At 35.6% G+C, this 23,751-nt stretch overlaps 1 protein-coding gene across 8 annotated transcripts in view; it reads right to left on the reverse strand.

Annotated features, from left to right (window-relative positions):
* The window catches only part of L3MBTL3 (L3MBTL histone methyl-lysine binding protein 3), a 78,471-nt gene that overhangs the window by 8,168 nt on the left and 46,552 nt on the right, over positions 1-23,751 (reverse strand). For 7 of the 8 annotated variants that reach the window (XM_015858558.2, XM_015858553.2, XM_015858555.2 and 4 more), the window contains 7 exons: positions 18,754-18,830; positions 17,002-17,087; positions 15,911-16,021; positions 14,370-14,484; positions 10,739-10,841; positions 3,340-3,486; positions 1,847-2,011 (listed from right to left, as the gene is read on the reverse strand). In XM_015858558.2, the coding sequence (XP_015714044.1) occupies positions 1,847-2,011; positions 3,340-3,486; positions 10,739-10,841; positions 14,370-14,484; positions 15,911-16,021; positions 17,002-17,087; positions 18,754-18,830 (804 nt within the window). The remainder of the gene's footprint in view (positions 1-1,846; positions 2,012-3,339; positions 3,487-10,738; positions 10,842-14,369; positions 14,485-15,910; positions 16,022-17,001; positions 17,088-18,753; positions 18,831-23,751) is intronic. The other variant, XM_032443584.1, reaches the window with a different exon arrangement.

The following is a 23,751-nucleotide window of genomic DNA, read 5'->3' on the forward strand; positions in this document are numbered from 1 at the left end:
ACATGTGTGCATTCCTTCTTTCTTTTGGTAACTTGAGGACACTGGCCAATTCTTGCTAAATCACCACAGATGTAAAGCTATCAGAGATACTAGGTGCATGAAGAGCATTTTGTTAAAATAGCCACCAGACTAAAAGTCCTTAAAGGTTATAAGAAACCCACTATATGAACTCATGCTTTAATAAATAACAGAGAAGCAATCAACAAGAATATCTTCACCAATGCTCCACTGATAAAAAGCCAAACTAGAGCTAACATCCTGTCAGCCATCAAGATTAGCTAACCTCAAAACACAAAACCACAGAAGAAACAGACCTGTTTATCACAGAATCACAGAATAACTTGGATTGGAAGGGACCTTAAAGATCATCCTTTGCCATCCCCCTGTTCTAGACATACAAGATAGGCTGCATGATTTAATTCCATTTTAATTCCATTGCTTACATTTATATCTATTAAAAGCTAAGAGAGAAAGAAAGAGGAACTAGAAATTAGCTGAACATGACTTAGGTTTCCATCAAAACAAATCTTATAGTTTGCTGTGTATGTGGTTGGTTCCTCAATCAAGTACTTCTATGAAATATAACATTACCTGGAACATAAGGACATACACAATTGTACTGAAGACAAACATAATTAAATCCACAGAATGAGCTCAGATGCTGAAGAGCACAAAAGTAGGCATATCTGTCTTCAATTATGCATGTGTACTTCGAATAAACATCTGAAAATATCCTCTGGGTATTGTAATAACCAGATACTCAATATTTAATAACTCTAGTAGTTCAAATATACCTAATATTGTGAATTCCATTTCTCATACCTGTTTAAAAGGAAGCTTAGTCAACTTAAAGTCCTCTCTAGCTAAGCTGGATACATAAAAAATGTGGAAAACTAGATGATAAAATGCACAGAGCCATCATTGCATACAAACAACTCAAAAAGCCCCTGGGCAGTTCAAAGTTGGCACAAAGCTGTTATTCTCTGAATGAAAATGACTCAACAGAAGATGAATATAAAATAACAGAAGTTATTTTAGGGCTTCATAAAGATAACACCCTCTAAAAAAAAATTACCATATACATTGTTCTTCAATTAATTTAGAGATACTCAGGCCAATGTTTACTTCCAGAAGGAAAAAAATAAAAGAGAATTTACTATAAATATGATTGAAATGTTGAAATGCTGTACAACAACTCACACAGGTAATTTCAGAACTACACTACTGTCATTCTGTGTTTTTTTACTGTTTGAATTCAATGGAGTATGATTAAATAAAGCTATTTGCTTATGATAGGTATGTTAACACTGTTCAATGCTCCTAATAGGTCTTTTCCAAAAGACGGCAGAAATAATGTAAAAGAATGTTCTAAAGAAATACTGACAGCAAAGAATAATAATAAAAGTTTAACTTTGTATTACTGCAGGTCCTTTTGTCTTAAAGGAAAGTGGGAATGCTAGTTCAGCAAAGAAAAATAAATAAAATAATGCACTGATGCTATAACTAATTAAATAAGAAAAGGAATGCTGTTGCCTCACATATTTCCCCACATAAGTGCATCAGATTTTCAGTTTCAAAGATACCCTATATATATATATATATATATATATAATTACATATATATCAAAAATATTATTTTCCAATGTACAATTTCATGTCATTCTTTGTCAAAAATAAAAGAAAAAGACTCTAATCATGAGAGTTAAGAGATTACTTTCAATAATTTCTCTGACTTGTAGTATTTTTCCTATCCTTTCTGATATGTATTACTTATTTCTTAAATAAATTGTGCTGCATTTTAAATAGGCTCTAAACAACCCATACTTTGAAAGGAACTGATAGTTACCCATGTGGCTTCCTTTCTTTCACATCACATAATAGGGGCTTCTTGCAAGGAGATGCACATTCTCTGTCTTCCTGCTTAGTTGTTTCTGATACAGTTTTTCCAGATGATCGATTATGAGCTGCAGATTTTGTGCCTATGTGACCGGGGCTTGGACATTTTCTATCACTGTTTAGAATAAATTAACAAAATGTTTTAAAAAGAGAGAATTAATATATTGTTCACTTTATTTTCTTTATGGATAAAGATTCATCAGTGTAACTGAAAAAAAAATAGGGCTGTGGGTTTCTTTCAAAAAGTCACAAAATGTTAAATCACAGATCATTTCTTATTAAAGGTAAAACATGCAGACAATTCAACTGCATTGCTGTTTAACCTGCCTAATTGTATTTTTGATAATAAACTCTCAATTTCAAAGATTTGAAACATAAGAAAACTTCAAAGTATCATATTTTCCTCCTATTCCATCTCTTACAATACACAGCTATGCTTTTAGGACCCTACAGATGTTATGCAATATGCCAGCTGGGAATTCAAACAGAAGCACTTGGTGCTGTTTCTGTTATACAGAAAACTGGTGAAACTGTCACTGGCTTCACTGGAACCACATTTAAGTTAGCTGCCAGAGGGTAATTAGGGTTACTTCAGATTTCTACAGTCTTAGACATTCAAGAACAAATGAACCAAACAGTGCTCAGTGACAGCTGAATATTTTGTACTGAACGCATGTAGCTGAAACCAACTCTGAGAATCTCATTTGGATACCACTGAAAATACTTGGTCATTACAGAGGAAAATGGAAGGAATCTTAGGGTAAACATTCACATTTTCACATTTACTTCAATATAGTCCTTGAAAAGAATGAAAAACCTCTCTTCTCCATTCCTTCTTAAACTCTCTGTGTATCTCCCTAACACAAAATGAGCACAGGAGTCTGCGTTTAAAATTTCTGTTAGAAAATCATCATTTGAAAAGTCTCTTGGCATCACATCCATTTGTGTTTTCACAGTACTCCTTCAAGAAGCTTCAGCTACAGAGTTATGAATCGTTCTTGCAAAACTCACACCCAGTAATTCAATTCCCCACTCCAATAATAATGGCAGAATTTATAGTGGTTATTCAAAGAGTAACATTAATTTACATTCATGTCAGTAAGGCCACCCAAGCAAATAAAAGAAACCCAAATAAATCATTTTCTTGAGTGAAACCAACAGGCAAACAACCCATTTTAAATTCCAGCTAACCACCCAGTAGCTTACATAGTTAAACTGAATGTGAAACCGAAATGTTGTTAAATCACACATAGTAGAATCAGTTTAGTCAGTGAACTTTTCTGTGAGCACTGATGAAACCATTCTTTCCCAGAAAATGAAAATGCAGATAAATAGACAGGTTTTCCTGAAACTATCCAGCTATTACACAGCTACAAATCATGCTACTCAACACTGAAATAAAGCACCATGGCTAGTCATAGGCTTGGCTCCAATAAGAATTACTTGATTATAGGAGAGGGGGATCTTTGCCTTGCTTCCACCCTTCTGTTTCTGGGGACATGATTGGCTGTAGGCAACTCCCCGCTGAGCCGATCGGGTAGGAGGCTTTCCTTGTCCAAGTTCATCTCAGAGTATGGGCAGCTGAATGCACTGGAAGGTGAAAGAGACGTGCTTCCTTAATTTCATTCACTTTACAGACTTCAATTCATTTCAAGTGAAATGACATCTGAGATCAATTTTCTAGAAGCGGACGGAATCAATTTGCATAGAAAAGATTAGAAAAAAAGCAAATAGTCAGACATTAAAATGTTAATAAATATACTGATTAAAAACTGCAACCTAAATGCTTTTCATATTTCATTTCCACAACAACTTATAGAATACAAACTATATTAATTTATATTACAGCATACATTCTGGAAAACTGCTTGATGAACATTTACTCTGCTCTCAAAGCTCTCATGGCATTTTATATATAATATACAGGATGCCTCTAACTATATCCTTCTCACTCCAAATAACATAATCATATTCCTATGGCTATTTTCCCTGCTTACATATTGTCCACAAAGAGAGAATGCCCCATCTTTGCAAATGAGGCTTTTACTCCAATAGAAGTATGTTTTTCACACATTTTCCTATCATTCAGCATCCCGTTTCACTGCATTCCTTTTTGTGAGATAATTTGACACTGTGCTTTTAATAATGACTTGAACAAATAATGTCATAAAAACTGTGCTTGCCCAAGAGCTAAGAAATAGAACAACAGCAATGCAGAACACACCACACTCAACTAAGATTTTGTCTATGAAATGTCCAACTGGTTATTTGGTTAACATACTTACAGGTACAATGTCCAAAATAAGTAATAGACATTGAGTTATACTTCAAAGATAAGTGTTTTTTGTTGTTGTTGTTTTTGGACAGTGAGTTACTATGCTAACTATTAAAGTATGCTCTCCTGCTTATCTGTACAATTACAAGAACCTCTGTAATGCTGAAAAGTAAAAAAAATCAAAATCTACATTCTAGGTTTTATTTTTTTTCAAGAATAAAAGTGTCTTTCCAAAAACCATGTCAATGTTTTATTTCACTGATAATGTATATGATTTCCAAGCAGGGCTGCCTAAGTCTACCTTGCCAGCAACATGCCTTGCCAGCTCTGACTTCCAAAAAAAAAAAAAAAAAAAAAAAAAAAAAAAAAAAAAAAAAGTAAGCTTTAAGTATCATGTTAATTCCACAAAGCAGAGCATTAAAAAAGGCCTTTTATTCAAAATATGCTGTACATCCTCCCAATCTTTTACCCATGAAGATTTGGATTCACAGCAACTATGAATCAATTCCTATCACAAGGTCTAATTTCAGTCCTACCAACCTACCCAGAAAGCTGGTGGCAATTTACGTTTCTGTCAGCAGTAGCATAAAAAGAGAAAATTCCTTAAGGCTACACAACCTAATTTAGTTGTATCTTGATGGGGTTATCAAAGCAAGATTCTAACAGCAAATCTGTTGTATTTTTTCAGTTGGTTAATTTGAACAGGACAATATCCACATTTTTTTTTTTAAATCCTTGCATAGCAGAGCTGAACCTGAATTTGGAGGAAACAGAATACAACTTCTGCTATTCTAACCAACTTATTTAAGCAGAGTTTGGCGTATACTTCAGCTTTGTTTATATACTTTTACTTCCATTTTTCTAACCTTTTCATCTGAGGGCTGGTGTCTGCCTTAAAACAATTAAAAACTATGAACTAAAGGATGAGGGAGAAAAGAGGAAGACCAGGGAAAATTGGTGAATATTCTTAATCCTCTATATTACTGTATCTATCACAATTATACCTTTTCTAACTTTCAAATGAAGTATAAGCTGAAAAATGGAGGCTTTCATCTGGAAAACAGTTATATGGAAACAATGCAAATGGGATTTATGTACTGGCTGTGACAAACCCATACCACTGTGATAATATACAGTTACCACAAACTTGGAATTTGTTGATCAATCTCCATTTTGCCACTCTGATAAAATAAATTATGTAATCTTCTTTCAACTTCCTGTGCCCACAAGGGTGTTTTGAGCACTTTTAAGGAATATCTCAAGTAACCACAAACACAAACAAATAGCTATTTAACTTCAGCTATGTATTATTATTAAATAGGTTTTACATCTCAACAAAATCTGACAGTACAATTTCATCTCTAGTAGGTATTCTAATTGCCAAAATCAGTAGTATGTTTTAAATTAAAGAAGTAGCAGGACCCTTGAAATTCAGCTTTTCATTGAAACTTGCTTATTGTGCATTTTTCCTTTACAATTTTCTTCAAAAACAGAAGCTGAAGAACAGTCTCAGTCAACAATAGTTATAATATTAATGAAATTTTACAGCATTAAATTCAGATGAGTTTTGCTTTGTAATTAATCATTTGAATTGCTACATCATGTTAAAAAAAAATAGAAATCTATGACAGTCCTTTGATGTTTCTATTACTTGGAGCAACAAAATGAATGCTCATTATTTCCTCTGTCAGCTTTGTTGCAACAAAACATAGCATGAATGAACAGTCAGTATGAGCTAGGTGGCTTTAGATCAATCAATCATTCCTGAATCTCAGGGCCTCCAGCCTTCAGTACAGTTAACTTGTATACTACAAAGACTAAAAAGTTAATCTTATTATTCACACATAAAGAAGTATTTGATTTATACATTACTAAGTTCTAGAAAAAACTCAAGTGCTCGGAAGTCTTGATCATTACGTTATTTAAAAATTAAATTAGGATTCTTAACTCTTCTCTCAACTTGAACATGGATTTCTGCTGCAGCTTTCACTTTGTACCTTAACGCACTGTTTAGAAAAGAGCGGAAGTTCAAAGCCCATTTACAAGTTGATCAGATATCCTTGACCTTTGAGTACTGATGTCTTCCAGAAGAACAGGCAGCATGGCAAGAAGTGGCAGTTTCATTTAAAACCCCAGCTGTGTGTCTGATGGTGCCAGACATCTTCTATTGCTGTTTCACATCTTTGAAACTGTGAAGATAATCTATTATCATCTGAGCTGCTTCAGTAGGCTCAACCCATGTTTCAGTAAATAAATATCCAAATTAACATCCTCCTTGCCCCCCACAGGACAGTAATCAGCTACATTTCAACTCTGGAGGATCAGCATGACACAGCAATTAGGCTATCTGCTGTATACTGAGGAAAGTGAGCTACTAGTTGTGAGCTTTACATAAACTGAGCAAAAACCTGACATTACAAAAAGACTCTCTTGTTGAATCAGGAATGATGAATAAAGCAAAAAAGCAAAAAAAGAATGCACTGATTATTAATGAGAAGTAGTGTGTATAGTACAACCTGCTGACTGCCCAAGAAGTACAGAAAGCAACACAGGAAACCTTTTGTTCTTAATTTCTACTGGTAGAACCACTATCCAAGTTATGTATCACTAGAATTTTTATGAAATAACAGCAAAACTATTCCTGAACATTGTTTTACTTAGATTTTTTTTCTTTTTTTGAAGTAAAAATTTTCTTTTGTAAGCATATTTTAAAATTTTTACTTACTGATGTCTTTACTTCAGTTGACTTTATGTAAATATTTTTAACTATCCTAGTAACAAATGATACAAATGCTTTCTACAACAACTTACAATGTGTGTTTATCACCAATGCATATTTTTTAGCATAAAGTTGCTTCAACAGTATAAACTTCAGTTAACAGTAGCTTAAATCCTATTTGGCTGGGGTAACACCCTTAACATAAAAGAAAATGAAACTGGAGACTCACAAAAGTATCTGATGAGATTTACTTATGCAGATACTGAACAAATCATCATAGTGAACTGGAGCATCATAGTGAACTGAGGCTTTCAGTGCTTCTGCACCACAGTTTTCTGAGAACATCGTCTCCATCGTGGCACGTTCAGTTCACTTCCACATAACAGATGATGTTTCTAATAAAATGCTCTCCAAGCTTACATCCTACTCCTAATGCAGTTCAGCATATTGTTTACTTCTTGTCATCCTTATTTGATAGTAAGAGCAAACTTCTAGTTAACAGAAAAAGTACAGAGTCACTAGTATGAAAATAGTATCACGCAAATATCAACTAGTGTTCTTTAGCAATCTGCATGATTTTAATTATGAACAACAAACTAATATATTTTTTCCCCATTCTAATTGCCAGAAAATCATTCAATTGAGAACCGTTGACTGGAGCAGACTTGATATTTACTCATGGGGAGTTAATGCAAAACACAAATGACCTGCTTGCAACCAAATGTTTTGCATTACAGTTCAGACTTTATTATTATTATTAGTTAGTAGTAGTATTAAATATTAGAAAGCATACAATGCACAACCTAATCATAAATACGCAGGTAATCTTTATGATGCTACCGACTTGCTCACCAATCTCTGTTTTAAACGCCCAGCAAAACAAAACTAAATCAACTGGTGATAGATAAATTGTCCTTATTAACATCAATTTTCCAAAAAGAAAATAAATGCTTTAGTCCCACCTCATAATTAATCACCCAGGCTTTTATCTGCTTCCTAAGGAAGAAGCTCTCATGATTTCAGAACTGTTTAGCATTTTAAATTATCTCTTCTGCACTCAGAAATTTGCTGTAGACAGACATACTTCATCACAAAAAAAATAAGAAATAAGCATGGTTAAATACATTTCAGGGCTGCCAAGATAACAGACTCAAGGGACTTGAACCTGATGTGGATAATTACACCAATTTCAAAAAGTCTTAGTTATTTCAGAAGAAAAAGTAATTGTACAATTGTAGAATTTTTTGGGTGACCCAGACCCTCAAATCCGTAGAGCCCAGATAAACAAGAAATTCATTATATTCCTCATAAATGCTCAAGAAAAGAAAACCCACAAAATACTTCAAAACAGAGAGCAAACTAATACAACCACAGTATAAAACATTTATGATGCTAATTTATTTGCTATGAAACAGCAGATTTATTTTACAATCAACAAAATCACTTTGGTTATATTTTTATCTCCTAGAATTATCAGTTCATATGTAAATAACAGAATTGCTAAGACTGTAATAAAAATAAAACACAATAGATTGCCATTTCTCAGTATTCAGGATGAGTAAGGATAATGACTTTAAATAGCATGGAAAATACAGCTATAAAAGCAAAGAATACATTAAATAACTAAACATACCTCTCTTACTCATCCTTTCCCTGTGAAATATTAGAAGTTTTAATGCCAAAATGTACTTTAGAGAGAAGATCACAAATGAAAAATTTTTCTGACACATCCACAGAAGTTTCTTCCTAATTTTTATTTTTAAAGTTTTGGCATTGGGCTGAGAATGGTGGTTGCGTTCATATGATTATAAGCAATTGAGATAGCACATATTATGAAAGATAATACCCCAATCTGCACGTTATTGCCTTAAAGATCAGACACATTAAAAAATCATACATGATTCACTCTACCAGTATATGAAGTGAATTTTAGTTGAGCAACCAGGAAGATTTTTCAGCAAGACTTAAAAAAAAGTGCAAGTACCTCTTAAGTACCGATTACATAATTTAAGCAGATACCCTACTAAGATTAACAAAGTCTTTCAAAAGGGAAGGCATAAAACAAACAATAAAAAGCCAAACAAACAGAAAAGAAGAAAAATAAAAAAGAGCATTAACAGACAAAGACAGAAGGAAAAAAGTGATAATAACCTGATCCAGTGCTGATATGCCACCAAAACCTTGTAGCCTAATTAGAATCATAGAATAGAATCATAGAAACAGTAGGTTTGGAAAAGACCCACAGGATCACCCAGTCCAACTATCCACCCATCACCAATAGTTTTCTCTAAACCACATCCCTCAACACAACGTTCAAATATTCCTTGAACACCTCCAGGGGCGGTGACTCCACCACCTCCCTGGGCAGCCCATCCCACTGCCTGACCACTCTTTCAGAGAAGTAGTATTTTCTAGCATCCAGCCTGAATCTCCCCTAGTGCAGCTCGAAGCCATTCCTTCTAGTTACACAAGAGAAGAGGCCAACCCCTAGCTCACTACCACCTTCCTTCAGGTAGTTAACAGAATCACAGAATCGTAGGAGTTAGAAGGGACCTCCAGAGATCATTGAGCCCAACCCCCCTGCCAAAGCAGGTTCCCTACACCAGGTTGCACAGGTAGGCGTCCAGGCAGGTCTTGAATATCTCCAGAGAAGGAGACTCCGTAACACCTCTAGGCAGCCTGTTCCAGTGCTCCATCACCCTCACCATAAAGAAGTTATTGTGCACATTTGTGTGGAACTTCCTATGCTTCAGTTTCTGGCTGTTTCCCCTTGTCCTGTCTCCACACACTATTGAAAAGAGCCTGGTCTTGTCAATTTGCCCTCCCCCCACATCTTAGATATTTATAGAATCACCAAGGTTCTCACCAACAGGATATAATTCTGCCATCAAAAATGTAAATCTCTTGCACTATCTCTTGGATCATAGGAGTTTGATAATATTCTTGAAAAATATAAACAAATTACCAAAGAGCAATCCTCTAGTAACAGAAGAGCAGAAAGCACAAAGTGGCATACATTACTGGATCCTATGACTGTTCCATGGAATGAATTTGAAGAAAATTTTTGGAAACTGTTTTGTGTAAAGGCTGTTCAATGCAATTTATGATATTCAGTTCTCAACATGTTACATTGTTATTTTCTTTACTGAAATATTCAAGATTAATCTCATACCATAAGCATTTCAAAAACTGAATATTTTGGCTCAGTCAGTATTCCTGTGTCCCTGTGTGTTTGTGCATCATTTTATTCTCCCACACATCTGCCTTCTCTAGGTCAGCTCTCTTGCAGGAGAGCCTGGGAGGCTCACATTTCTGCATTACACTTAAGTGTTCAACAAAATGATCTCTAGAAAAACTCAGGATAAACCGAAATTTGTTCGGTCTGTAATTTGGGAATGTGTGAATCAGAATTTTCTTTTTAGAATTTTTTCAAGTCTACATGCAAACCTTTCCCCCTGCTGAGCAGAACAAAACAACCAAGTGATAAAAAACATTAATGACCTTGTTTCAAAAGGTTCAAAAGTTACTGCTTTATCCACATTTGTCTATAACCTCTTCTAAATCAAACAGCAAGCCAAGGAATCTTCGTAGGAAAATACAGATTAGCAGAATCTATCAACAATGGCAAAAATGATGTTTGAAAAATCTCATCTGGCAAAATGAAGTTACAGATTGCTAGTGTTTATCTCAGTGTGCTCACCATGGCAACTGGAAGAGTTTCATATTTAGTTTTACAAAATTTAGTATTTATTTTTTTCCAGACAGGATCAGTTTTCTTGTGAACGGCAATTTAAAAAAATGCATGCAGACATTACTAAATTGAAAAAAATCATTTTCACAGCACATACCTATGATGGCCAATATGTCTTGCTCTTTTTACATGCCCAATTCCTTTACATCCTGCCGTGGGACATCCTCCATGCTCCAAAGCTTCCACTAACTCCAAGGGACCTGTATGCCAGAGAAATTACATATGACATATGTAATTTTAATGTACTTTAAAATATGCATTTTGCAAAAGTATGATGGAGATTCAAATGATCTCTTCCAGCGGAGAAATAAAACTACTCTGACTAAATCTCTATAGAAGACCTACATCTATATAAACAATGTAAATCTTAGAGTAACTATGAGACTTCTAACCTCTCTCCTATTAAATAACTGTAAATAGAACCACATAGACTCCCCTTTTCCAGACTAAACAACCCCAGTTCCCTCAGTCGTTCCTCATAACACCTGTTTTTTAGTCCCTTCCCTTGCTAAATTGCTGTTTGCACACACTTGAGCAACTCAACGTATTTCCTGTAGTGAGGGGTCCAAAATAGAAAACAGTATTTTAAGTGTGGTCATGCCAGTGAAAGTGCAAGTGGACAATTACTTACCAAGTCCTGCTGGCCACACTGTAACTGAGGCAGACCTAGCTACCATTGGCCTTGGGTTCTTCCATGAAAACACATACTAAGTGACTAGTAACCGTGCAAGAGGCAAACAAGAAGGAGTTACAATGAAAGTGGCTACAGAACAAGGCAGGATGTCACTATTCTACTTTGTCTACCGCTCTCTTAAATATTCCCTGCTCATCTAGTCATCGTATCTTAGTATAGCAGAACTTAAATCTTTTTGTCTGCTTCGACCTACTCTCAACCCAGGTATGAAATGGTGTTCTTACGAGGAACAACTAAGTAAGGTAGGACACTTCAATTTGGATACAAGTTAGATAAGCAGGAAAATTATGCAAAAATGGGTAGGTTTAGACAACAAAGCTACTACCTGTAGCTTTCAGATTTTCAGACTTGTCAATAGTGAGACATAAGGTGCTACAGTAGGACTGAAGAATGCATCTAGGCTCCCCAGGAAGGTAGTTGAGTCACCATTCCTGGAGTGTTTAAAAAATGTTTGGATGTGGTGCTCAGGGCCATGATTTAGCAGTGGGTTGTTGGAGTTAGGGTAGTATGGTTAGATTGTGGTTGGACTTGATGATCTTTAAGGTCTTTTCCAACCTGAGCAATTCTATGGTTCTTCTACAATCTACTGATGTTCAAAAGCAATTTATGCATTTCTGTTTGCACATGCATATTATAGGGAACCTCATCTTATACAAGGATCTTCTTTAGGATAAGGCCTACCAAGCCAGCCTGCTGCCAGATACTCAAGAAAAGTGATCCAGTAACTTGACCACCAAAATACTCCCTCATACAGTTAAACACTTCATCCGTATTTCTTCCTACAACTTTAATGGCAATAAAAAAGTTCTTCCCATATCTCAGAAGTAATTCAGTCAGAAAAGATAAAACTTAGGTTAAAGCAAGAACACAAAAAGCTCTGGTTTTGTTGTTTTTTTAAAAGAAGAATTCATGTTGTATGAAAATTTCCTAATTTGCTTCTATCCACTTATTATGTACAACCTAGGGAAAAAAACATGCCCAAAACCACAGAAAAATGTACTGAAACAAATAAAAATTTCTAAATATAAAATATTTTCATCTCTGTTCTGAGGAATATCTACACTTGTATAAACCCTTGAATAAGCAGCTGTTTCCTCTCAAACAAGTAAAAGAAGAGTTTAATTTTCCAGTAGAGTCAGTTAAGCACAAAAATAAAATATAATTGGAAGGTATATGCTAGAAGCAAAACAAACCAGTACACTGATGCTATGGTTTTGCACAAATTAGCTCCCTAACAAATGCTTTCCTTTCACATAATAAATTGAAACTCTAAAAATGCCATTTTAAAGAGCTGCATCTGTGCAAGAAAGCTGCTGCATCACTGTGAAATGATATTAAAATCAGTACCAACACGTCATTCCTAATTCCCTAACTAGTGCCAGAAAGATCATAATCATTGTGACTTTTCTATACCTTAAGATAAAACACTCTGACACACATAAAGCTGTTATGATGACTGCTATAGGCTAATACTGGTAGCATAGCACAGCGTTCACACACAGCTCCTGCTACTTAAGACAGACATGTAGACCACACCATTAGACTGGAGTGTCTTACCATATTATTCATTAATAATGCTATTTTAATTGTATTCCTACAGTGAATTATTCTTTTTAGATTTGAAGAATGGTTACTTTTCCTTCTCTCATATTGTCCATTTTCCTTTTTCTATCTAAACTTACATCAGAATATCAATAACTCCCATCACACACTGGAAAAGATGAACAGTGGTTCCTACACCAACAACTAGAGATTATGTCCTGTATGTAAAGGGCATCTGCAACTTTATTTCTTTAACCACCTCCACCAAAATGAAGTCATATATTTTGCACTCCTAGCTAGGTTAAGATATATATATTTTTTTCAATCACTGGTAATAGAAATGTCACAATGTTATTCATTTCTTTTTCTGCATGATACATTTTTATTTATGTGGCCAAATACTTTTTCCCACTGGACTCGTCCTTCATAACACAGGGTGCACATCTCAATTTAAGAAGCAGATATGCAGCATCTTATTTTACTCTCATTATTCACTTCTGCTTTGGTACTTACAGCATTCTATTCAGATTCTGCTTTGAAGGCAGAACAATTAACTTCCTAACAGGCAGTCATCATTGCACCACTGGAATGCAGAGTAAGATAATGAATATGCTCTTATCACAGTCTTGGTAGGAAATATTTTTCTTGCCATTTTAGAAATGCTGAACTGAACTACAGAGATTTTCAGGTAACAAATTCCCACTTTCTGAGTGTGCCTTATCACTGTTATTTTGCATGTAACTTCTCAGAGTTCAGCATTTTTTATTTTCCAAGCACAGCTTTTTCTGATCTGTTATAGCTGTGGAGCACTCAGCACTTGTGCAAAGCTCAGTCACAAGTCAAGTATCTACAGTGCAAGTCCAGAAAAGAGCACTCAGTTAAAAATCACCTGTTCAGAGTTTATATATATATCTTTACCATCAAAATCTCTTCTCCCTGTAACCTCTGCTTATGATAGATTTCCCACTTCAGCAAGTTAAACAAATTCCCAGAGAGGGCAAGCTGATAAAGACTCTCTTGTTACTCATACTATGGTTCTGTTTGATTTATCTTTAATATGGGTTGAAAAGAACACCTTCTCAGTGCAGTCGGGACTCTATGCTGAAAAGCACAATAACTTTCAAGAAGATATAGGCATAAGATCTTAAAAATAATACCTTGGCCCTGTAGAAGTACCACAGCAGTTTTATCATTGGCTTCAAGAGGGCCTGGATCTCACGCAACAGATCCTTATTAATACTTCATGTTTTGACTCTAATTCTTATGCATACAGACAAATGTACTTCCATTACAGTAAGGGTCATTAAAGCTATCTAAGAAAATGTGATTAATTAGTGACATTTTAAATTATGTTGGTTTGGCAATAAATGTCACATTTACATTATTTTGCATATCCTAGTCGGTACCTTTCTTTGGACAACACTGACATAGGAAACATCAGCATAGTACACAGGCCTTTAACATCTCTACATTATAATGCAGTTTCACTTACTCAGTGGAGGCTGAAGAGGGTGTCCAGTTTTTGTACACCAGCCTGCAGGATGGATATCAGGACTATCTACATCCATCCAATAATCATAAATACTATCCCAGCCATCAAAATGGACCTACAATTACAAAAGAGAAAAATATATTTTAGATTAAAAAGACTCTCTATTAAATCAGTTTCCCTGAGCAATCTAGAAACTAGGAAATCTATCTCCATTAAAGAAGTCATTTTAAGAAAACTAGGGATGTTACACAGAAAATACATATGTATTAGATTTTCGACCTATATACACTTTGAGCGAAGAAAAGTGATGGCATCATTTGGTCATTTACTGTGTGTTTCATCATTGGGCTCAGATCCCTACAGCAAGACATGTTTAACTCTCAATTCCTAAGCAAGAAATGTTGTCTTTTTCTCTCTTAAAAAAACAAACAAACAAGTAATAATTTATTAAAATCAGATCATCCAGGGTAAAGAGCTGAAGCTGAAATCAAGGTATGTGACATCCCAAAAAACCACCAGTTTTTGCCATAGAACATTTTTTTTTCCAAACAAAAGATAAATATTTTTATTACTAAACTTCTGTAGTTGTCAATGGCTCAGATCTCTCAGGTACACACATGGATTCACATACACACATATGTTCAAGTGAAGCCCTTTTCAGTATATGCTCTAGAGTCAATTAAACTGCCATTCAAGAAGCTACAAATCCTGCCATATTAATAAGTTAGACTTGAAAGCATACTTCCCCCTCTTTCTTTTTTATGATCAACTTAATCTTTAGCTGGAAAATTAAATCTGATGACTCCCTACCTAATTCTTATTCAAAAGGAAATGTCAGCTGCATTCCCTGCTTGAAATACAGGTATGCTGAATAATTCTCTATGAAATGCATACACAAATATCCTTCATATCCACCTAGCTGAATATATGGCATATGCCAGTCTTAACAGTCAAATGCTCTAGAGAGGAAGCTGTTTTTGTAAAACAAAGCAAAAATAGTTCAATCATAAAAATTGTACTTAAAAAAAAAACCAACAAAACAACATCATCTGAACTTATTGCAGTCTAAAGTCTATTATATATTACTGTATTATACACGGTCAATTATCACAAACTTCAAAATTGCAGAAGTTTCTGACAATGCCCAAGAGATCGGGGTTCCTTTTTCATTTATTCCTTGTATCTCTCTCCTTTTCTTCGACCTTTACAGAGACAGATTCAGTTAGCCTAGGCCAAATATTTTATAGGGTCCCAATTATTAAATCTTCCCTTATTTCAATAAAATGGGCAAATGTTCTGTGTCAACTGTTTCCTAAGCAATTTCCATATTCAGCTCTACTAATTACCTATGTCAGCAAATGGAACTAAGAAGATAAGAGAACAACCCCACCCAAAGGAATTATGTGCATATTAGTAAGTGAAAAGGGCAAGTAAAAGCTTAGCAGGACACAGCTGAATTCTTACTTAATTTTATGACTATATGATTTTATGTTTATAAGTGCTAATTAGGAACTCAAGTGAGATGGTACAGGGAAACTTACTTTTATTCTATAGTCATCAGTATCTACAATAGTTGCTACTCTGATAAATACTGGATTTCTCTTGTCGACCGCTTCAAGCTTCATGTTTTTCTGGAACCCATGAGAAGGTTTCTAGGAAACAAAAATAACTAAGTGAAACAGAAGAAAAAATCAAACCTAATCTTATGGTGCCTAAAATCCATCAAAAACTTCCTGCCTTCTTTTTTCAAATCTGCCCTTCTCCTCTGACAAATACAAATATAAAAAGAAAATTGAAAGCAATTTTCCAAGACTCAAAGAATGACCTGGTTTGGAAGCGACATTTCTGCTTCTGGCAATCCAGTTCTTTGCAAAGCATTTAGAATTTAGAATTAGTAACACTAGTCTGAAAACCTCAGACAAACCAATTAGAAAGCTCTGAAGCAAGGGGCCTATCGACTGTCTGATCTAAGATCCTACCAGTGAGGTCTTTTGCATCCTCACTGAAAATCCTAAAAGGCCACTACTGATGGGGAAGATAGATGTCACTGAAAGAAAGTAGCAAGTCCAAAACTAAAACAAAAGTAGAGTCCTCTCAAAATCTTGGGATCTATCACTGGATTCTGTCTAAATGACCATTTCACAGGTTCATAGATGAAAAGGTTCACTAAACATATTAAATACAAACTGTCCCTTGGCTACTATGAGAATGGACTAGATGGGAAACCAGCCTTACCTCCTACAATCATTTTTACATTCTCATTGTATTTACTGCACCATTTAAAATGTAGGGGTAAAAATACATGAGTTCAAGTTATGATACAATGATTCAGAAGCTATCTTATTATTTCTAACAGCAAAGCAGTAATTTCTCATAGCAAATTACATGAATTACTATATTTTGTAGCATTTAATTCCATTTGTAACAATTAAAATAATAAAGTAATAGCAACTATTATTAGTAATTACAGTTTTTCTAATAGCAAACAGTGAACTTGCACAAAAATAAACCTCCTATAATGCAACAAATTAATTGGATACACCGGGCAATATAAGAACACCATATATATATTTCCTTATTTAATTAATAATGTGTACTTAAAAGCGTGGTAAAAACGTAAGCATTTTCTCACCACTTTAAAAGCCCTTGCAGGTGCAGGTAATGAGCTGGTTTCTTCCAAATACTTCTCCCAAGAAAAATGCTTAGCATGTGGGTAGTCTGGCACAAAAGAAATATTAGCAAAATTAAATGTTGCAGTGTAAAAAACTTATGCAAAAGTTACAGAATGCATAGCTTAGTTTTATAACACTGTTTTGTTCTATGCTTCAGATTCCCCTACAGACCCAGAATGTACAGTCCCCTCCCAAGATTTCAGCTTCATCAGCAAGCTGTTGAACTACTCGTTCCAACTGTAGATTTAACCAACTTGCATATTACAGGATAAAACCATTACTACAATTCACTATGAAACTGACAAGAAAGTAAGCATAACTAAAATAGCTACTTAAAAAGTAGCCAGCATAAGCCACTGTTTCAATGAGAAAAAGTATTTCCCAATCACTCTCTCCTGCTTAGTGTAATAGGAGTTGTATTTGAGTGATCCTGAGATGATTAAGTCAGGAAACTGATCTAGCTAAAAATTAATCCAGGAAAAAAAAGCAAAGCATGCAAAATTTTTGTTATCAGGCTTACTTCTCCTCAAACCTTACTTAAATCATATTAATCATTTTGAGGAGAAAATTGTGTAAACTCCAGCATACAAATGTTCTGATTTGGTTTAGGTTTGAGGTTAGGAAGAAATTATTCGCTCAGAAGATGGTGAGGCACTGGAACAAGTTGCCTAGAGAAGTTGTGGACTCCCCATCCCTGGACGTCACACTTGATGAGCTCCTCAGAAGTCTGATGTAAAGGCTGCAACCCTGCCCATGGCAGAAAAGTTGGAACTAGATGATCTTTGAGGTTGCTCAAAAGCCATTCTCTGATTCTATTATTTTGATATCTTCAATTACTAAAGCAATACTATAACAGCCAGCCTAACCACTGTCAGATGGCACAGGTGCTTTATCACTCTGGCAAGTTTTTTGTACTAGGCTATCAAGTCTTTATATTACTTTTTAAGTCACTTATATCTGAAAGCTGTACTACTTCTCATATGAGCATCTTCTTTTTCTCTTGACAAGGAGGACATTTAGCTATTCCAGATACACACATCAATACTGAAAAATAGAGTCTTTCTTATATTCACTAGCAATTAGTACATTTCCATTCATAATGGTTGACTCTCTCTTCTTGACTCCCAAGAGCCTTAACAAGTTTGACTCCTTGATTACATAAAACAATTGTCTCATCCCCACATTATTATGTGTATTTAGAATCATAGACTCATAGAATCATTAAGGTGGGAAAAGACCTTTATGATCATCTAGTCTTCACTATGTCACTATGTCCACTAAACCATGTCCCTCAGTACCACATATCTCCAGAGATGGCGACTGCACAACTTGGGCACAGCTGCACACTGGGCGGCCTGTTCCAGTGTCTCACCACTCCTGATAACCAAACAATTAGTTCACATGAAGATTATTTTTATTATGCATAAAATTTTACATAGAATTTATATTATCAGCATTTTCACAATGTAAACCTTACAACAAATGAATAATATCTTTATTGAAGTAGTATGTATATGTACATACCTAATAGCTAATATCTATCGTAACTCCACTCACAATAAATTATGTCCAATAAAAAATAAAAATTAGTAATAGCAATTCTTACTTACAGAGAAAAGGAATCAGAAGAGGTGACAATAAACTCACTGTAAGACGTAATTCTGCCAACTGGCTATTACTTATATCTTTCAGATACGTAGCATGATACAAACCTGGTGGGGTGATAAGGGTTCTTTTATGTTCTTTACACCACCCAACAGGATGAATATGTGGGCTAGCTGCCTCACACCTGAGAGGAGAAAAAAAATAATGAATTTCTTCAGACATCTTATTATGCTTAGAAAATAATACATACTAAAAAGACTTAACAAATTCTAAATAGCCTGTGATACACTCAACTTATAGTTAAAACTACAAATATAACCTGAAGATATGAATACATTTAACACAGACTGTATTACCACCTATACAAGCATAGGACTTTATTAAAATTTAACTGACAGATCAATAAATCAAGTCTACGTCAGTAGACCTTTACTGAGAAGTTATAATGATAGACCTGAAAAATTCAGACAGAGAGATTCTTGTATGAAGCATATTGCTTGGTTGCAAGAATATGTTTTCCCATCAGACAGGAAGTTTTTCAATATCAAGACTCAAACTTTAAACCAAAAGTTTAAAGACCTTGATTAAAGAACTGAGAGCACCTGGAGGCAGATTAGAAAATAATGCACAACTGCAGCAGACTGTCTATAACAAGTAAAAAATCAGTACTAAATTCTAAGGGGTTTGAATGGAGCTATGAACATGTTATTATAGCCCAGCAGAATACAAGAAAAGCCTAAGTTTGTGCAAAAGAGTCAGGAGAAAAAAAAAAAAAAAGAAAGAAAAATCAGGATTAAGAGGATAATTGTGCAAAGAGTCAGAAAGAAAAAAAAAAAAAAGGAAAAAAAAAAAAAAAGAAAGAAAAATGGATTTTAGACCCCAACCTGTCTGAAAAATGCAGGACTAATGCAGTGAACCAAAAGGCTGAAAATTGCCTAAGCAAGGCTGCTTAACTAGACTTCCTATATTTCTATTATGTGGCACCAAAATTTTGCAGAAGTACCATGGCCTAGGTGCAACCACAAGAACCCATCAGAGAGATTAACAGTCAGGGTGAGCTGGAATGATGTACAGGCATTTTCTGAAACAAAGTAGAGATTCACTCTCATTCTACCATTCATTGGTCAAATATAACTTAGAAAAAAGCTACCAAGGTTTGGCTTACTAAGTTGTGTAAGCAGTGGAAAAAAAACCAACAACAATGTCTGCAAAAATATAATCCATATCACATCAGTAGAAAAATGTATGTTTAAGTATCAATATTAATAATCTACAAATATATTATTATTTGCATACTTGTTGCATATTTTATATATAAATATAATGTATATAGGACATCTATAATATAGCTTATATCCTATGTAACATAGCACTTATATTGTATCTTAATAGTAATAGGAAAGGCAAAAAGTTGAGTTGATATCTACATGAAAATAAAAGCCATTAGACTCTGCTAGACACATTCACCATCTCTATGTCTGCAGCAATTCTCAGTGATTGTTTTTTCAGTTCTGATAATCGCAGTGCTTTGTATGACAGACGTACTAGGAAATCCAAAGATTACTACCTGCTGATCTTTGTTCTATGTAAAGTTTAAAATAGTTACAGGTCTTCATTTCCCCATTTCCCACAGGCAGGATCAAGAAACCAAGGCCGAGTAGACTAGATAGGAACACAATCTGTCCCTCCTAACTGAAAGGATGCTGCTTTCCAAATAGTTCGTGGCTCAAATGTTTTCCTGACTAAAGAAGCCCATGCAAGAGAGCATTCCGGCTGCATGAAGGCATCATATAGTTTGTTACAGCAAAGTCCTTTGCTTTAAGATACTTGAATCTAGTCAATGTGACCCAATGTTTCTATTTAACAACCCTTCGTCTGAAGTCCAGTGGTTTCAAACCACGGGCTGGAGATTATCTTCTAATCCTGCCTTTTCCCTCCAGCCCAGGAGTTTACTAATACAAAAAACCTGAACAGAGGGTCTGTTCTCCCCCATAGCCCGTAGACAGAACTGCTATCCATTTTCTACTTGTAAAGCCATTAGCATGTTTGAAAGTTCATATCACTATTCATTCCTCCCTTGTTAGCGATTCTATACTAATTGTATTCTTAAAAACACCACAAGTTTATAATCACAATACCTAAGAGGGTGTGAATGTAGACAGGTGGTTATGATCAGAAAGAAAAGGTGCATAGGGAAATAAGCAATGAAACTCTAAACATCCTAATCGTACAGGTCAAAATGCTAGCTATTCACGTAGATTCTCACCTGCTACGGACACAAGCTTGGTGAGGAGAGACGAGCAGCACAAGGAGACATGGACATATGGTAAGACTGCACCGGTAATACAAGCTTGGCTACTAACCCCTCCACATTGCGCGAAGGCCATTACGACAAAACTGGAGGAGCTGCGCTCGCAGTTCTAGCAATACCATCAATCAACAGCTTTTTTAAGTTGGGCTACGAATCGAAGATCTTTACTACAGTTGGAGTCCTAACACTATGTCAACTATGACCAATGTCATTTCACACATCTGAAAGAACAAAAACAGTATTCGTTTTATTTTGGCTAATCTCCCATCTTCACAATTAAGCACTCTCTTATAGCGTGCCTTTGCTCACCTATAAACACTCCATATAGTTCCACGCGCTCCGGATAGACACACTTATTGAAGCCACCTCCCTACAGTTATGCGTGTGCATGTGTTTCATAGTTATAAAGAGCCTGGGCCTTATTTCTTGGTAATAATGCCAAATAAATCCCTTTCTTAGCTGGGATAGAAAACTGGATTCAGACTGATTCCTGGCTGAAAGCGTCTGAACGTTACCTATCGAGAATTCTCAGTTCGTGCACACACGATGAACACAACGTTGTTTTGTCGCAACCAATAATATTATGTAAGTTCTATCTTGTACCTTCACATACAGTCATTTACAGTTCATTCAACAAGCAAGTGGTACTTTCCCCAAACTTAACATAAATTACCATCTACACAGGAATATTATATCCTTCTAAACTACATTCTGCATCTCGCACGAAATCAGCACCCAACCTAAAACCTGCTTTGCCCCCAATGCACTTATGAGCAAATTAATACTCTCCTCACCTCTTTTCTTCTTCTTTCTATACAGTAAACTTGAGAAGAAGGTAGGAAGCATGGGGCCCGCACGTAATGCTTCTCTCTAATTCTCTCAAAATGAAGGTATACCATCCACGAGATCTTACCTCAGACATGGCCATCGCTTTTTCAGGACTGAAAGGACATACTCTTAGCACTTCCTGAATCTATTTTGCAGTAAAGTCCAGAAATTACTTTCAAAACTCACCTGAGTTAAAGTTGGGATCAAGACCCATACTCATGGGCCACTGTAGTATTATCAGTATTTGCTTACGGTAATGGGCTAAGTGTGTAAAAACTCTTTGTTCTAAGGCACCAAAACTTCCTGAAACATTCCCGTTTTTATCTTTGTCGTCTCGATTCTCTTGGTTTTTTACTCTGTTTTGGCGCCCCGTGTGCTTCTTGGCAAAAGCACACAAGTTTTGAACACCCATGTTTATAAATATTCTGAATTATATGTAAATTCTCAATCATCTCTATCGACTTGTTCCTTTCCTCTGCCCTGCCGTTCGTGGCCCTCTTCCCTTGCCCCATTTTCCTCATCTGTTGCCACACAAGTAGCATATATCATTCCCTGAGATAGTTTTCGATCTTGCATTTACAAGAAAACCTGGTCATTTCAGACAAGCCTGTAAGAAGCTGTAATTCCCACCACCAAAGCCCTTGATCCTCTCTCCGTACCAACACTCATTTCTCACTCCTCCTTACCTCGCTTACCTCCGCCCTGCGTCACAGCCGAAACACAGGTCACACAGTCCATCTTTGCACAGTGATTTTACACAGGCTTTCAGCTTCTAACAGTCCATTTAACAATATAAACTGGAGCTCAGTAATAATAACACACAACTTAAAGCGAAACTATTATGCTTCAATGAGTTATTTCATGCACACATACATCCAGTTTGGAAAGAACAGCTACAGCTTATCAGCCTAAGTCCGAGATGTGTCAGCTGGAATGCCAAAGGCTATGCTGACTTTTCACAATCAATTTGCAGCATCCCATAGCTTTTTATCTCATTCACTCCCAAACAGATTTACAGAACACCCAGTCACACGCCTCATAAATCACAATGATCCATGAATTGCAAAGATACTCGCTAGGCCCAAAAGTCTGCCACTGTGAACAGGAGCTGAGAACTTGCGCCTCCACACGTACCTACATCTGGACTGCAATAGAACACTACCAGCATCTGTCAGGCACGTTCCATTCACAGAGAAAGGCTGTAATGTTCACAGATTTTAATATCACTCACAATCAATTATTTCAGTCTTTTGAGAGCATGCAGACAACTATTATTTATTCTGGAAACTGAAACTAATCCAGGCAGCTGAAATGGAGCAAAAAGAAGCAGAGAGCCAGCTGAACCGCATGGAGGGAACAGAACTGCATCCTGCATAAGCGACTGTCAAATGGCAGGTGAAGAAAGAGCTTAGCAGTTATGTAAAGAGGCCTAGAAAGAAGTTCCGCACTGTTCATAGCTTCCAACAATAAAAAAAGCTGAGGGCAGCTGGGAATGTGAGCCCTGGCAAGTGCAGCACTCTACAGGAAAGGAACATGCCTGCAGCTAAACGACTGCTAGTTCACAGCAGGGAGCATGTCCAAACGGCAGGCACGGCTATGGAAGCAGAATTAGTTCTTTTCTATTGCTATAATCATCTGTCCTGTTAATTTTTTTCCCCCAGATCTGTTTAATATAAACTGTTCATTCAATTCAGATCGAGAGAGACAGATGATAATGCTGGTTGTTAGAAAAAAAGAATACTCAATTCTTTTAGGTTTTTTGGTATTTTGAACATGACTGTATTAAATTTAGATACAATCTGCAATGAAACCTTTATCTACTCCCAAATACTTATACATACATACATGCATTATATTCAGAAATAACATTAAGCCCTCAGGAATGCTACTTATACAACTTCTTGACTGTGACGTGTTGGTCCATCTAACTATGAGAAAAGAAAGAAAAGAAGAAAAAGGAGAAGAG

Source organism: Coturnix japonica, chromosome 3, assembly GCF_001577835.2.
Source record: "Coturnix japonica isolate 7356 chromosome 3, Coturnix japonica 2.1, whole genome shotgun sequence".
In the NCBI taxonomy this organism is placed as follows: Eukaryota; Metazoa; Chordata; class Aves; order Galliformes; family Phasianidae; genus Coturnix; species Coturnix japonica.